This window comes from Labeo rohita, chromosome 5, assembly GCF_022985175.1.
Source record: "Labeo rohita strain BAU-BD-2019 chromosome 5, IGBB_LRoh.1.0, whole genome shotgun sequence".
Classification (NCBI taxonomy): domain Eukaryota; kingdom Metazoa; phylum Chordata; class Actinopteri; order Cypriniformes; family Cyprinidae; genus Labeo; species Labeo rohita.
This window is the reverse complement of record NC_066873.1, coordinates 26318185-26333033: the sequence shown is the minus strand read 5'-3', so window position 1 is coordinate 26333033 and position 14849 is coordinate 26318185. Positions and strand designations below refer to the sequence as shown.

The 14849-nt window shown below is 37.4% G+C and overlaps 1 protein-coding gene across 1 annotated transcript; it reads right to left on the bottom strand.

Moving 5' to 3' along the window:
* Nucleotides 1-146: 146 nt before the first annotated feature.
* On the bottom strand, nt 147-13440 carry kank1b (KN motif and ankyrin repeat domains 1b). The gene is made up of 12 exons (XM_051108737.1): nt 13237-13440; nt 10976-11055; nt 7788-10157; nt 6139-6213; nt 5369-5468; nt 5048-5170; nt 3277-3364; nt 2304-2523; nt 1589-1731; nt 1006-1206; nt 786-884; nt 147-641 (listed from the first exon to the last, which is right to left on the bottom strand). The coding sequence occupies exons 2-12, from the start codon at nt 11010-11012 to the stop codon at nt 588-590; spliced, it is 3510 nt and encodes a 1169-aa protein (XP_050964694.1). The 5' UTR covers nt 11013-11055; nt 13237-13440; the 3' UTR covers nt 147-587.
* Between the last annotated feature and the right edge of the window lie 1409 nt (nt 13441-14849).

The following is a 14849-nucleotide window of genomic DNA, read 5'->3' as shown; positions in this document are numbered from 1 at the left end:
CATCTGCAGTCCAGCTTTTCACCATTAGATGGCATCGTAACGGTATGAATTCTACAGATTTGAAATAGAAGAGAGCAAAGTAATGTAATATTTGCAGTAAACACAAGGTGGTGATGTAATCACATATTTATTTACGTATACATGAACATGACATTTACATTTCTTTAATTTTTATTAAGAGTTTTTAAAATTTAGATTTTAGATTTTGGAAATAGTGTAATATATATTACATGAAAATGTGATAAAATGTATATAATCCTAAAATGCATATAATTTATATATTACCTAAAATGAATATATAAAACTGTTTTGACATGCAGTTTCCTATAATATAGTTTTGAGTTAAAGTATAGCTCTTTATTACTGTCAGTCTGCATAACTGGTATTTTTATATCTAGCAAACATACAGAAAACAGATGATGCAGCTTGTACTCCCTACAGTGAGTGCACTGCATTTTTTAAAACTACTGCTGTCTTTCTTATTACACCTGTTGGAAAGCATAACCTTCCATATTCATCACAGTGATTGAACAGGTAGTTCAGATGCGATGTCTGAATGGATGAAGAGAGTATGGGAAAATGTCATATTAATCAGAAGAGCTTAGGCGTGCAAGAGGTGGAGTCTTGCTTCGAGGGGATCCCTGTGGATAAGCACAAACGTACACACACACACAAACAGAAACAGTTGTGTTGCTACTGTGAGTAATTGGTAAAAATATGTTACTGGTAAGTAAATCAATCAAATGCCATAAGACGGTACAGATGTAGATACAGAATAGTCATACCCTAGGCTGGCCCTTTGAGTAGTTGACATGGGCATAGAGAAGCATAGCAATGTCTTTGTGTCCAGCCTCCAGAGCAATGGACAGAGCAGTGCTCTCATCCTACCAGCACAAAGACACAAAAAAGCACACATACAAATATGAAACAAGAAAACTAATTTAAATCACAGATGACATTGATAAATCCTTCATTTAAATACTTTCTCTGCATGTGGTTACTCACATTGTCAGTCAGTGTGGCATCGCAGCCTTGCTGGGCCAGTAAGAGTTTGACAATGTCAGCATGGCCGTGTTCACCAGCACACATTAGAGCAGTTGACCCCTCATCATCCTGGATGTTGACCTCTGCCCCGGCAGCCAGCAGAGCCCTGACCATATCTATACGACCATGACTGACTGCTAGCATGAGAGCTGTCTGACCAGCCTATTGAGCAAACACAAAAGGATACATAGATTCTCTTGGGTAGAAACAGTTTTCTCATTTACTCATATCCACCTTTTTAGCTGTAAGAGCGGACGTAGCCATTTGTAAATGTTATGGGTCTATCTTCCGGTCTCATCCGCGTCCAGCTATTCTTAGCTGTACAAAACAGCTTGTTTTGCTGCTTGATATTGCATACCATATTATTTCAATGTATTATCTTAATTAAGAGCACACTGGTTTGTAGTGCAAACAGTTTTACTGTTTACTGCACGTTGTTATTCTTCTCGTTATTTCCCCATAGCGGCTAATGAACCAGAAGTCTTGTCCATAGGCTTACTTCCACATTGAAGAATAAGGTGGATAAACACAGGCAGGCAGATACCTGGCTGGCCTTGGCATTAACATCTCCTCTGCTGAAGAGTTTTTGCACCACCATCATGTCATCTTTAGATTCCACAGCAGCCAGGGAGGCAAGCATTATGGGAGTATAACCGGCCTTATTCTGATGATCAACATTACATATTCCTGCATAAGAAAGAATCAAGATCAAATGAATTGCCCACAATAAAATAACATAGGAGTCACAATCAGAACCACAGAAGCATTCAACACTCTTTTCTGTGTCTGTGAAATCCTGTATGCATATTGTGAAATATTATTACAATTTAAAATAACCTTTCTATTTTATGAAAAAAAATAAATAAATAAATAAATATATATATATACATATATATATAAATATGTAATAATAATAATATATATATATATATATATATATATATATATATATATATATATATATTTTTTTTTTTTAAATGTAATTTATTCTTGTGATGGAAAGCTGATCTTTCAGCAGTCACTAATCCAGGCTTCGGTGTGACGTGATTCCTCAGTATCATTCTAATATACTAATTTGGTGCTCTGGAAAAAGAGTATTTAAGTACTCAAACTATACTTTAAAGCAGAACTGACAAGCATAGTAATACAGCAAAATAAATAGTAATACAACTAAAAAAGGTATAGAGAAACAGAAAAGTTGTTGTGTGCTATTTTGCAATCGATTCTTCTAGGATTACAGGTTAATAGGTTTGCAGTACCTGCATCAAGTAGAATCTTTACTATGCTGAAATTAGAGTGTGACACACTGTAGTGGAGAGCTGTGTTGCCATTTTGGTCAGCCATGTTGGCCACATAGCACAGGACGTCTGGCGAGACATGGCGACAGGCGAAGAGAAAGTCCTCCACAATCTGTGGGCATGCCCTCTTCTGACTGGACACACAGAACCACTCCTGCTGCACTGTGCTCAGACAGGAACGCTTTTACAAAGACAAACAGATAAAATGCAAAAAAAAAAAAAATGTCGGCTAGAGTATCTGGGTAAACCACACAGACACTTTTTAGACATACTATGGCACCAAATAAATGATGCAGGCTTAAATTACTTTTAACACAGAAAGAAAACAAAGCAACACTATAATTTTAAACTTCCCAAAATCCCACAGAGTACCGAACAATCTGATCTATATGCCCATGGATAATTATGGGATGAGGATCAGAGTGAGTAAACATAGAACACATCAACATCTGAACTTTTCAGGCTGAAATACAGCTCCACAATGCATCATAAATTAAGTTTGGTTTGTCCTTTTTTTGCTTTCCTGTTGTTGAGTTATGCTTCTGCACCTTGAGAATTCATTCCCACAAGTTTCATAAACATTTTTCCTTACTACAGCTAAATCTGTTTGAGATGGTTCAACACTTGTTGTTGCGTGTGACAAAGCAATTAAATGCATTAGGAGCCACTAAGAATGTGGGTGAAAATATTACTTCACAAAAAAGAAAGAAACCTCTACAACCTGTTAAACAATAGTGATTTAAAGTATAGGAATCCATCTCTGATATTAAAGGACATACAAAACATCATTTAATAGGCTTTAAACGTTACAGACTAAGACTTCTCAGCAAGGATCTACTATACAGTAAATACTAACTGAAGAGGAGAAAAAACATGGAAACAATAAAATAACTGACATTAAAACTCAGATCTCTCTTTCTGTTCTGAAACTCACCAGTTCTCTGTTGGATATGGGCTTGCTACCATTGAGATGAACCTCCAGAGTTTGGCAGGCGGAAAGCATCTTCTCACTAAATTTGTACCTACACAGTAGAAAACAAATGCATGATGATAACTGGATAAATTGGATAAAGTGTCATCTTCAGTGTTGGGGAATAAATAGTTATTTTGAAAAAAAAAGGTGTAATTAAATTACAGTTACTTTGTAAAAAATGTTAATGACAAAGGGGGTTGGATCTGAAAATGTTCTGTAATAAGCCTATATTGAATAATGTTAATTTGCTGCTTTGCCCGTTTTTTTATGTACACAATGCATTCTGCCATTTAAAGGCCGTTTAGTAAAACAGTGCTATTCTGATGCTTTTAATTGGTTCTCATTGGAATTTGCAACACACCACGTCTGCCAGTTACATCAATCCACATAACCACTGAAAGCTTTAGGCTACAGCCTAAACACACACACACACAGATTTAATTGATTTTTTTTTGCACCGACTGCTCTAAAATGAGACACCAATGTTTCAGGAGTTTAGGACGCAGAATAGAACACATGCTTATTTGATAACTATTTCATTTCCTTTTTGGGTTTATTTTATTTGCTTTATTTTTAAAGGGGTCATCGGATGCCCATTTTCCACAAGTTGATATGATTCTTTGGTGTCTTAATGAGAAGTCTCTAATATACTTTGGTTAAAAATTCTCAATGGTTGTGTAAAACAACACCCTTTTTACCTTGTCAAAATGAGCTCTGCAAAAATCAACCCATTCTGAGGGACTGTTCCTTTAAATGCAAATGAGCTCTGCTCACCCCGTCCCTCTCTTCTCTCTGTGGAGTGACGAGCCTGTTTACTTTAGCTGCTAAACTTGCTAACTAGCATGATATTAGGAAAGGAAAAAAACCCTTATACTCACTTCTACTGTAGGTGAAACTGGATCACAAATGATTTGCACAAACATAGACGCATTTATGTAGATCGGGAGGCGAATTCCCTTCACAAACCAACGTAATCCACTGCATCTTCAGCACTTCAGATGTCGGGAGTAAATGACGACCACTATGTTCACTATTATTACATCCAGCAACACAACACCTCAATCAGAGATATTCTTGTCTTACATCCCTGCTCCGGCATCAAAACAATGGAGGTCAACTGTTACAGCTGATTTTGGGGCGGGTCTCAGGTAAGATGCTCAAGTCAATCAACTATCGTGGGATATTATTTTTACAGATTAATTAAAAAACACTGCATGGATTTATATCATTATAGGGTAGATTTGTACATATACTGCCAACACACATTAATGTTCAAACAACATGTAAAAGTGAACTTTGCATCCGATGACCCCTTTAAGATTAACTGTTTTTTTCCCAAGGCATTGTTAGATGCCAGTGTTCCCTATCATTGCTATGTAAAGATTTGATTATTTGATTTCTAAAACAATATCATGGCTATTAAACTATTTCTTGTTATGATTTTAAATCTGCTTTTACCTCAGAATGATTTTTTAAAAAAACGAAAAAGGTGTTAAAGTCTGATTTTGCAGTGGCTGCGCTTTAAAATGAAATTATTATAATCTTAAATCAAGTGATGATGGATTTTGAAAGTCTGACTGTAATCAGTGTGGAGTACTACTGTGAGGTTAATGCTGCTTGGTTTAAATGTTTGAAAATAATAAGTTGATAGAAATTTACAAAAGTAATCAAATGTAATCAGTTACATTACATTAAACAAAACTTGTAAACAAAACTTGTTATAAGCATGAACCTTTCTTTTCTCTTGGGAATCTTCACTTTATCTTTGGTACTCCCTTCTTTCTCCCTCTTTTCTCTTTTTTTCTTTTCTTCATCCTCAGAATCAACACCCTCATGCAGGAGGTCCACAATACCTCTGTGTATATGCAGAGAGAGCAAGAGACAGCTGTACAATTAAATATACAATGCATAGGTACGAATAGCAATGCATATTATTTTAAATTACACAACCAATCTGGTAAAAAGAACTCTAGTTCAGCATTAACAAAATGATGGAACACTGAGCTGAATTTACTTTGTTAGTTATGATTAAATAATGAAAGTTTTTATTCACCCATATGAGGCAGGCTTAGGGTTCATACTATCCGTGGACTTAAGATTGGAGCTTTTCCTTTTCATGATGGACCTGAGACAGCGATCATCACTGGGTGAGCCTAAAAGAAATGACACATATAGTAGACTTTGATATTGGTATTGATTTTGGTTGTGCAATTCTTAAAACATGTTTTTAAACTAAATTTAAAATTAAATCTATATACACATAAAACCTGGGATAAAATTAAATCTGCATACTACATTCAGAATCCTCATATTTGTGCACCCTTGCCTTCCAAAACTGCTTAAAAAAACAACCTAAAAACATTATCTTCTTGTTCCTAGTTCTGCCGTGACAGCACCTAAACATGCACAGACTCCTTTATACACCACAAACACCTGCTAAAGGCTCTTTTTATTCTGTAATAAGGATGCCTGAAACACAAACATTCCTGTCTTTCAGAAACCATGCACGGAGCAGGCTTCCAGTGTGGATGGTATTCATGCCTGTGTCTACCACATACCAAAAAACATGAGAGCATTCCACAAGCCAGCAGCAGCCCAAATATTCTAACTGTAGGGCTTATTCAGCCAAAAGCCAAACCAGAGCATGCTATTTTCACCTCCTGTTCAAATTCCACTGCAAATAGATTACTCTGAAAAAGCCTCCGCTTTTCAGCTTCTTTTTGTATCCTGCATGCGCCTCTTTGTCGGGTGGAGTCATTTAGACCAGGATGCTATACTTTTGCTTGCTAACCAACTTAGCCTTTGACACATATAAATGCATACCATGAAGAGCAGCGGACATCTGCAACTCCATTTGATTCTTTTCTTTAACTCTTGATGGATGGTTTTGTGCAGTGCCTGCGAATCAGAAAGAAAATGAAAGCAAGCAATCAGCTGAAACCAGATACAGTGCCTTGCAAAGTATTTTAAAGTGATTTTGTTATGTTAAACTGTTTAAATTACTTTTTTTCTCCACATCGATCTACACTTCATACACCATTATGACGAAGCAAAAACAGAATTGTCACAACTTTGTACATTTATTACAAATAAAAAAAGTACATTGCATAAGTATTCATAAGTATTAACTCAGTACTTAGCTGAAACACTTTTACAGCCTCAAGTCTTTTTGTATGATGTCATGTGGTATAGTGCAACAAGCTTTGTACATCAGCATTTGGCAATTATCTGCCATTCTTCTCCTAACCTCTTTACCTCTCAAGCTCTGTCTGGTTGGACGGGGGCAGACATTTTCAGGTTTCTCCACAAATGTTTGATTGGGTTCAAGCCCAGGCTCTGGCTGAACCACTTTCATTCACAGAGTTGTCTATAAGGCACTCTTGCTGTTTGCTTAGGGTTGTTGACCTGTTGGAAGGTGAACCTGTCCAGTTTGAGGTTCTGAATGCTTTGGACTGGGTTTTCATTAAGGCTATCTCTATATTTTGCTGTGTTGAGCTTTCCTTTTACTCTGATAATTCCATTAGTCCCTGCTGCTCAAAAACAGCCTCACAGCATGAGGCTGTTACCAGCACACTTTACTGTTGGGATGATACCGTGCAGGTGATGAGAAGTTCCTGGTTTCCTCCATACATGGTGCTTGTAATTGAGGTTCATCAGACCAGAAAACATTGTTTCTTACGGTCTGAGGGTCCTTCAGGTGCTTTGTTTCAAATTCCAAGTGTGTTTTCACGTGTCTTAACTGAGGAGAGGATTGAGTTTTGCCACACCTCCATAAAAGCCCAGATCGGTGGAGCGCTGCAGTGATGTTTGTCCTTCCGTAGGTTTCTCCTATCTTCAAATATGATCAAATATGAGCTCAACTAGAGTGACTATCAGGATCTTGGTCACCACTCTAACCAAAGCTCTTCTCCATCCATTGCTCAGTTTGGCCAGGAGGCCAGCTCTAGGAAGAGTCCTGGTTGTTTCAAACTTCTTCCATTAAGGGTAACGTAAAGGGAACATTCAATGCAACAGATTTTTTTCTCTTGAACTCTTCCCCAGATCTGTGGCTTGATGCAATTTTTTTTCTGAGCTCTACAGACAGTTTTTTTTTTTTTACCTCAGGGCTTGGTTTTTGCTCTGAAACGCATTTTCAGCTGTTAGACCTTTTATTAAGACGTGTGTTTCTTTCCAAATCATACCTATTTAATTGAATTTGCCACAGGTTAATGCCACTCAACTGTCCAAGACAAAGGTATGAATACTTATGCTATGGAATCATTTAAGTTTTTATTTTTAATACATTTGCAAAGACGTTAAAAACCTGTTTTTTGCTTTGCCATTATGGTGTATGGAGTGTAGACTAATGTGGAAAAATAATTTAAAGCAGTTTAACATAAGGCAGCAACATAACAAAATGCAGGGGTGTTAATATTTTCGCAAGGCACTGTAAAGCATCTAAAATGCAGACACATAAATATACACGTCATTACCTCCAACTTGTTCATCGAAAACACCATGGGACTGGAGAATAACCTCATGTTTTGACCCAGGGTGACTGTCGGTTAACAGGTCCTGTTGTTCTTTAAGCAATTTTTGCATGCGATCTATATAATGGTCAAGTCCAGGTTCAGTCTGCACAAACATCTGGCCCTCTGAGTCGCGTATTCTCCCGTCCCCCACTTCTACACCAATGCTACGTGTCTTGACCGGATCTGGCAGACGGGATGGACCACATGCGAAGTTGCGTGTATGGAGTCCAATGAGAAAATTCTCATTAATATTTGCCATTCCAACTCCTGCGTCACGTGTCATAACTTTAGGAACAGCAGGGGTGCTTATGCCTCTATCTAAGCATGCAGTGGTTCCAACAGAGCGCATCTGAACAGCAGGCACCTTCCCATCTCCAACCGCCAGAGATCGGGTCATTGTTTGTCCTGTGTTGGTATGTCTTTCCCTGGTGAGTGTGTGCTTTGTGTTGGTGCTGGCTTCAGAGATACAGGCCTGCAAAGTGCTGGTGCTACGTGAGACGGTGCAAAAGGCTGTGCTGGTACGCTGAGATACGGTCTGAGGGATTGCCATCACTCCCAAGTCAATGCTTCTAATTGGATCAGTGATAGTTCCTTTGGAAATGAGTGATTTGACTGATCTGACATCCACGTCGACCGTGCAGTCGCCACAACCCACTGTTCGGTGGTAAATGTTCTTTTTGTTCTCCAGTGTCTCTGAGGTAATTGTGGCAGCATCACACATGCACACTGTCGCTCCAACACCTTTACTGCATGTTGCCACACAATTGCTTCCAACACACTGATCTTTTTGTTCTACTCTTTTGCGCACATCCCACTCTTCCATAGGTGTATCCGGGCCAGACGATGCAACCTTCACCTCAGGTTTGCATGAAACTCCAACACCAATAGAAATCCGTTCTAGTCCTCCTCCAACAGCAGAATGCACAAGATTGGTATGGTTTCCAACCCCAAGAGTGCGAGTTTGCAACCCGGTCTGGGTGCCAGCGCAGTTTACCTGCGGGTGTGCGGAGGAACTCTTATCAGCACGGTTTCTCGCTTCTGCTTCCCGCAGTTCACTTCTCAGCCTACCCATTTCCGCCTTCAGCATTGATTCTTTTAGCTCGGCCTCCAGCATCTGAACGCAATCATTTAAATGTTGGATGGTTTCCTGCTGCAATTCGGTTTCTGCTTCCTTGTCGGATACCACCCCGAGCATAGACTCTGTGACGCCGACTGCCACTGACTGAGTCTCAAGTTTGGCTTCAACAGCAACATCCTTACTAAAGTTTAATTTGTGTTGATGAATGTCTTCATCGATGCATCTGTCATCCCCAACTGCAACAGACTTTCGATCCCTCATCTTGAAAGCTGAGGATTCAAGACGTGCTTCTTGGATCTTTTTTTCAAGCAGTTGCATTTCAACACTGAGCTGTTGAAAATCCGTCAGACCAGAGATGGCACCGTGCTCCCAACCCTCCATCGCTGGTTTGCTGTTCAATTCTTTTTGAGCTTCATCTTGGCTTTTGACCAAGGCAGTCAGTTGTCTCTTTTCTTCCTGCAAGACAGAAATCTTCACCTGGAGGACCGGAATGGCCTTCACTTGCTCCTCCAGGTCTTTCAATCTTCGTAACGCAGCTGCCATCTGATCTCTGACCATCTGCAGGTGGAGTGGGCTCACACCACTCACTGGAGATGCCCGGCCAGAGCTTGAGGGGCTGATTTTGAGGGCGCTCCCCAATGACAAGGTTCCTTGCTTGGGCTGGTCTAGGACTGTCATCTTAGCACCTTGATTTAGGGCACTCCAGCTTGTGTATGGAGACATGGTACCAGTTGAGCCAACACCACCAAAACTTGCCAGTCTACGGCGCGGCTGTGGTTCTGGAGGTGCTTTCTCATGCTCCAAACGCTTGCATGTTTCCATCAAAGTCTTTTCCACAAGAGGATTTGATTTGGTTGGGTTAGGCGTCCCGTGTACATCCCTTTGAGAGGTAACTAGGTCTTGAGGGACCTCTGGTCTTTGGCTGGAGGATTTAGGTTTGGAATGGGGAAGTGGGGGTCTTCTTCTGTTGATAGAGGAAGAGGATGAAGACGGAGAAGTTTTCTTGGCTTCATCACTGCTCACCGAGGACAAAGAATCTGAGGAAGTCCAGTGTGTGGGGTTTATGAGGCGTTGCGGCTCAGAGGCAGCATTTGCCACCCCTGTCCGCTTGTTAAAATGCAGTCGGCGAATGGTGTCACTTCGCTCAATATCATCCACGTATTTAACAAAGTCTAAGTCAAGCTGGTACCCATATGGTGTGTCAATGCTGAACGGGCTACTCTGGAAAGTGTCAGCAGAGATCTCACTCCAGTCTGTTTAAACAAAGAAGATAAAATGACTTTGGCAGAGAAATTTGGAAGAGAACTGTATGTTCATATTTTAATATAAATGTGTCTACATCAGCACTTTTTTTTTTTTTTTTGGTAAAAGCTAAAAATACACTTCCAAGCCAGGAACATGAAATTATTCATTCACAGCATTTATTGCTGTGGAAATAACTGAAATGCAGAATAAAATTAAGACTTGCAGGAAAGAAAGAAAAACGTTTTAGAATTTAGAATTGAATAGTACATACATATTCTTTATTATCTATAATAGTGACATTCTCAACTTTCAAAATGTATGATTTCAGTGAAAAAAAATGCATTCTTTGCTAGAAACCTCAGCAGTAATATACTTCAAAATTGAATATGGCTAAAAGATGGCATATTTATTCATTTTCTTACCTGCAGATTAGAATTTCCACAGAAAAAAAAGTTGTAGGTCTAATAAAGTTCCAGTAAAGTTCAACTGCTCTCTTTCTCTTCTCTGTCCCTGTCTTACTCTGTCTGCTCTCCTCCTCTTGGAGGCCTTCAGTCTCTTATTTTGCATTTCTCTCCTCCCACTGCTTTTTATTCCCTTCCTCTTTCATCCACTCAAACACTCTAAAACTTTTCCTTCGAAAAGGAATAAAAACCACACTAACCATGTCTTTACACAGAAAAAAAATTAATAAAAAAACAAACACAAGCAAATCTACCCTCTTGCATTTTTCTGAAAAAAATGAGCATTGAGCAATGAGCAAAATGAGGTAAAAACTATTCTGGCGATAATTTAGGGAAACTCCAACTGCAGAGTTGCTGATTCTTACCTTGACGATTAAGGTGGAACTGTGTTTCTTGAGTCATGGCAGCTGTTGATTCACTGTTAAGGTTCTCAGCAGTGAAAACGCTGGAAAAACAAGAACAGACAAGAATATATAATCAGAGCACATTAAACGAATCACCTAATACATAAGTGCTGTTACCGTTTAGCTGATAAACTGTAATTATATATTACTCAGTGACAAAGTACTGGAACCAGGTCTCTGCTATTAATCTTTTCTTGTTTTTTCCAAATTGCAAGATGTATTCCATGTAACAATTTAAAACTCAATCCACTTAATTCAAACAACAATTACACAAAAATAGAAAACTGGACAGGTGTAGGATGAAGGTTGTGTGTCTGCTCTGCTTATTTGTGGTTAACAGGCCTTATCTTTTCATATACTGCCCCCTACTGGAAATATGAAATGTAAGCAGTGCCATATAGTTCTGCAATACACCATCTGAAGAAAGAAAGAGGCTGAAATAAAGAGAAAGACAATGATAGTAAAAGCATAAAGGGATTGTTCAAATTGTTTGTTTTTGATCTTTTGGACGAAGTGGTTTGAACAAGTTGTGATTAGACAGATCCGGTTCTTGCATGTATTCAATACATGAAGCTATAATATGTGACCCTGGACCACAAAACCAGTCATAAGTAGCATGGATATATTTGTAGCCAACGATACAATGTATGGGTCAAAATTATCGATTTTTCCTTTATGCCAAAACTCATTAGGATATTAAGTAAGGATCATGTCTAATGAAGATATTTAGTAAATTTCCTATCATAAATACATCAAAACTTAATTTTTTATTAGTAATATGCATTGCTAAGCACTTCATTTGGACAACTTTAAAGGTAATTTTCTCAATATTTTGATTTTTTGGCACCCTCAGATTCCAGATTTTCAAATAGTTAGGTATTTGGTATCTCTGCCAAATATTGTCCTATCATAACAAAGGATACATCAATGGACAGCTTATTTAGTCAGTTTTTTCAAAGGTTTATACATCAACGGTTATGCTATGATCATTAAAGTGCTTTTATGGTGACTTTTTCATCCTTTTTTAATTTTGAAAAGTCCAATCCTCTTGCATGGAAAAACATTACATTGCTTCAAATTTCTTTTTGTGATCCATGGAACAAAAATAGTCACAAGGGTACAGAATGGCATAAGAGTGCGTAACTTGTGTTATATTCAATTTTGGGCAAGCTAACCCTTTAATGCATAGTTTTACCTTCTGACTACGACAGAAATGAAGAATGAGAGAGACCCTGCAAACCAGGAGAAGCTTGCACTGTCACTGCAGACAGATATCTGAAACATGAGACCTGCTTTGGGTAAAGCATTGTGTCAGCTGAATTGCCTGGCAGTGAGAGGACACGGACACATTGACACAACACGCACAAATGGACGCACACTGATCCATGAACACACACGTATATATGATGTAAGCATTAAGGCTTTAGGGCATAAAGTAACACCTGAGAATAACAAGTAAGAAAAAGAATGTAAAATGAAGACAGAGAACAAAGTTACAAGGTTCTGTATCATTTTTTGCACATATTTACAATACAGTTATTTGTGCACAGCAGAAAAACAAGTATGAAGTGAAATAACTACTCATGAATAAATCATTTGTGCATCTAAGTGTATAATTTGGACGAAACATACTTTACAGACTACAAAAACTACAAATGAACTCCATTACTAAATGTAACTAATGTCCATGCTGTTGACTTTGTCAGCACTCTAACAAAACAACAAAAAGCCTTAAACACAAACAAAGGCTGTTTTGTTGAAATGCAATGAAAGGAAAACCAATCTGGTTAGGTTTACTGGATATTGCATTCTTTAAGGGGAAAAATATGTATGTGTGCAATAATGGACATAATCTGCTCCTGGTACAGACCAGTATATCTTAGGCTCACTGGATTACACTAACCTGAGACTAGCTGTACCACAGAGCCCAGATCCTTAACTAACAACTAAAGGTTTTCATTAACGTAAACATGACACAAATAGAGAGTGCAATAACTTTGTATTTTAGCAGCATTAATTACCTACTCTACCTTGTCTTGGGATATTTTAAAACATTACTCTGAAACATTAATGATGTTTACATACATTTAAAGACTCAAAAACGTCATGTCTGCAGCAATATATTCTTGGACTGCCCAAGGGAACGACTGAATAATGAAGCGAATAACTTCCAAAAAGATACCCCATCTGCACTAGTGCAGGTGAGTCTGTTGTTTACATACCAGAGCGAAGCGCAGCTTCCGAGATGAACACAAACACTGCTCAGCGTTTCTTCTGCTGAACACTGTACATTTTTGTTTATCTTGAAACAGTGCTCCCGTTTTAAATGCTTAGCGAAAACAGCCAGTTCTGGAGCAACTTTACCATGCTGCTCTGTAGATGCGTATGGAGGAGTTGCTGCTTACGCCATGACGCACTACGGCAGGTGTGCAGAGGTCCAGCAGCCTGAGTTCGGAATAGCGTACTACTTCGGACTTATTTAATTTTAAAATAACCACATATGGTTATATGGTACATATTTCTATATGCTCTGTATAAATATAAATTATATTTTAAAGTAGCATTTTAAAAACAAAATTCTAAAAAAAAAAAAAAAGTAGCTTAATACGATAAACTGCATACCCTACACAAAGTTTAAGAAGTTAAAAGTCAGAAAAGAAAGTAGTCAAAACTTAACGATAATTGTCTTCAGGATTAAAGCGACATCTGCTGGTCATTCTCTGAAGTGCAGATCATTGGAAAATACACAATATATAACATCGTCTATTTCTGTATAGACGAACCTACAAAAGTCTACAGAGAAGGTATTGATCATTTCCAAAATTATTGTGCTGGATAAAGTTTGTTTTAAATACATTAAACTTCTGTTGGTAGGCACACTGTAGCATAGGTTGTTTATATACAGTAAACACTACCAGTCAAATGTTTTTGTTTTTAAAGAAGTCTCTTCTGCTCACCAAGCCTGCATTTATTTCACACAATATACAACAAAAGCAGTAATATTATGAAATATTTTTACTATTTAAAATAACTGCTTTTTAATTGAATATATTTTAAAATGTATGATCAAAGTTAAATTTTGAGCCTCATTACTCCAGTCTTCAGTGTCACAGGATCCTTAAGAAATCATTCTGATATGCTGATCTGCTGTTCAAGAAACATTTATTATTATATTAGCAATATTTAAAACAGTGGAGCACATTTTTACAGGATTCTTTGATGAATAGAAAGATCCAAAGATCAGCATTTATCTGTAATAGAAAGCTTTTGTAATATTATACACTATACCATTCAAAAGCTTACAGAAGATTTCTATTTTAGATAAACGCTGTTCTTCTGAACGTTCTGTTTATCAAAGAAACCTGTTTTCAATGTAATTATAATAATAAATGTTTTTTGAGCAGCAAATCAGAACAGAATGATTTCTGAAGGATCACGTGACTGGAATAATTATGCTAAAAATTCAGCTTTGAAATCACAGGAATAAATTTCATTTTAAAATATATTCAAATAGAAAACTTCTTTAAATAGTAAAAATATTTCAAAATTGTACTGTTTTTGCTGTACTTTAGATCAAATGAATGCAGGCTTGGTTAAAAAACATTAAAAACTTTTGAATGGTAGTGTTTGTATGTGTGCGTGTATATATACACATACATAAAAAAAAATATTATATATGTATGTATATATATATATATATATATATATATACACACACACACACATATATACACACACACACATATATATATATATATATATATATATATATATTTAAATTGATATTTCAGTAAACCATGAAACTCTTTAACAACATTAAAAAAAAAAAAAAAAA

Coding starts and splice junctions, on each gene's coding strand:
- kank1b (XM_051108737.1), bottom strand. CDS start 11,012: ATGACTCAAGAAACACAGTTCCACCTTAATCGTCAAG. Junction 885..1,005: donor ATGCCACACTGACTGACAAT/GTGAGTAACCAC, acceptor TTGTGCTGGTAG/GATGAGAGCACTGCTCTGTC. Junction 642..785: donor ACTCAAAGGGCCAGCCTAGG/GTATGACTATTC, acceptor GCTTATCCACAG/GGATCCCCTCGAAGCAAGAC.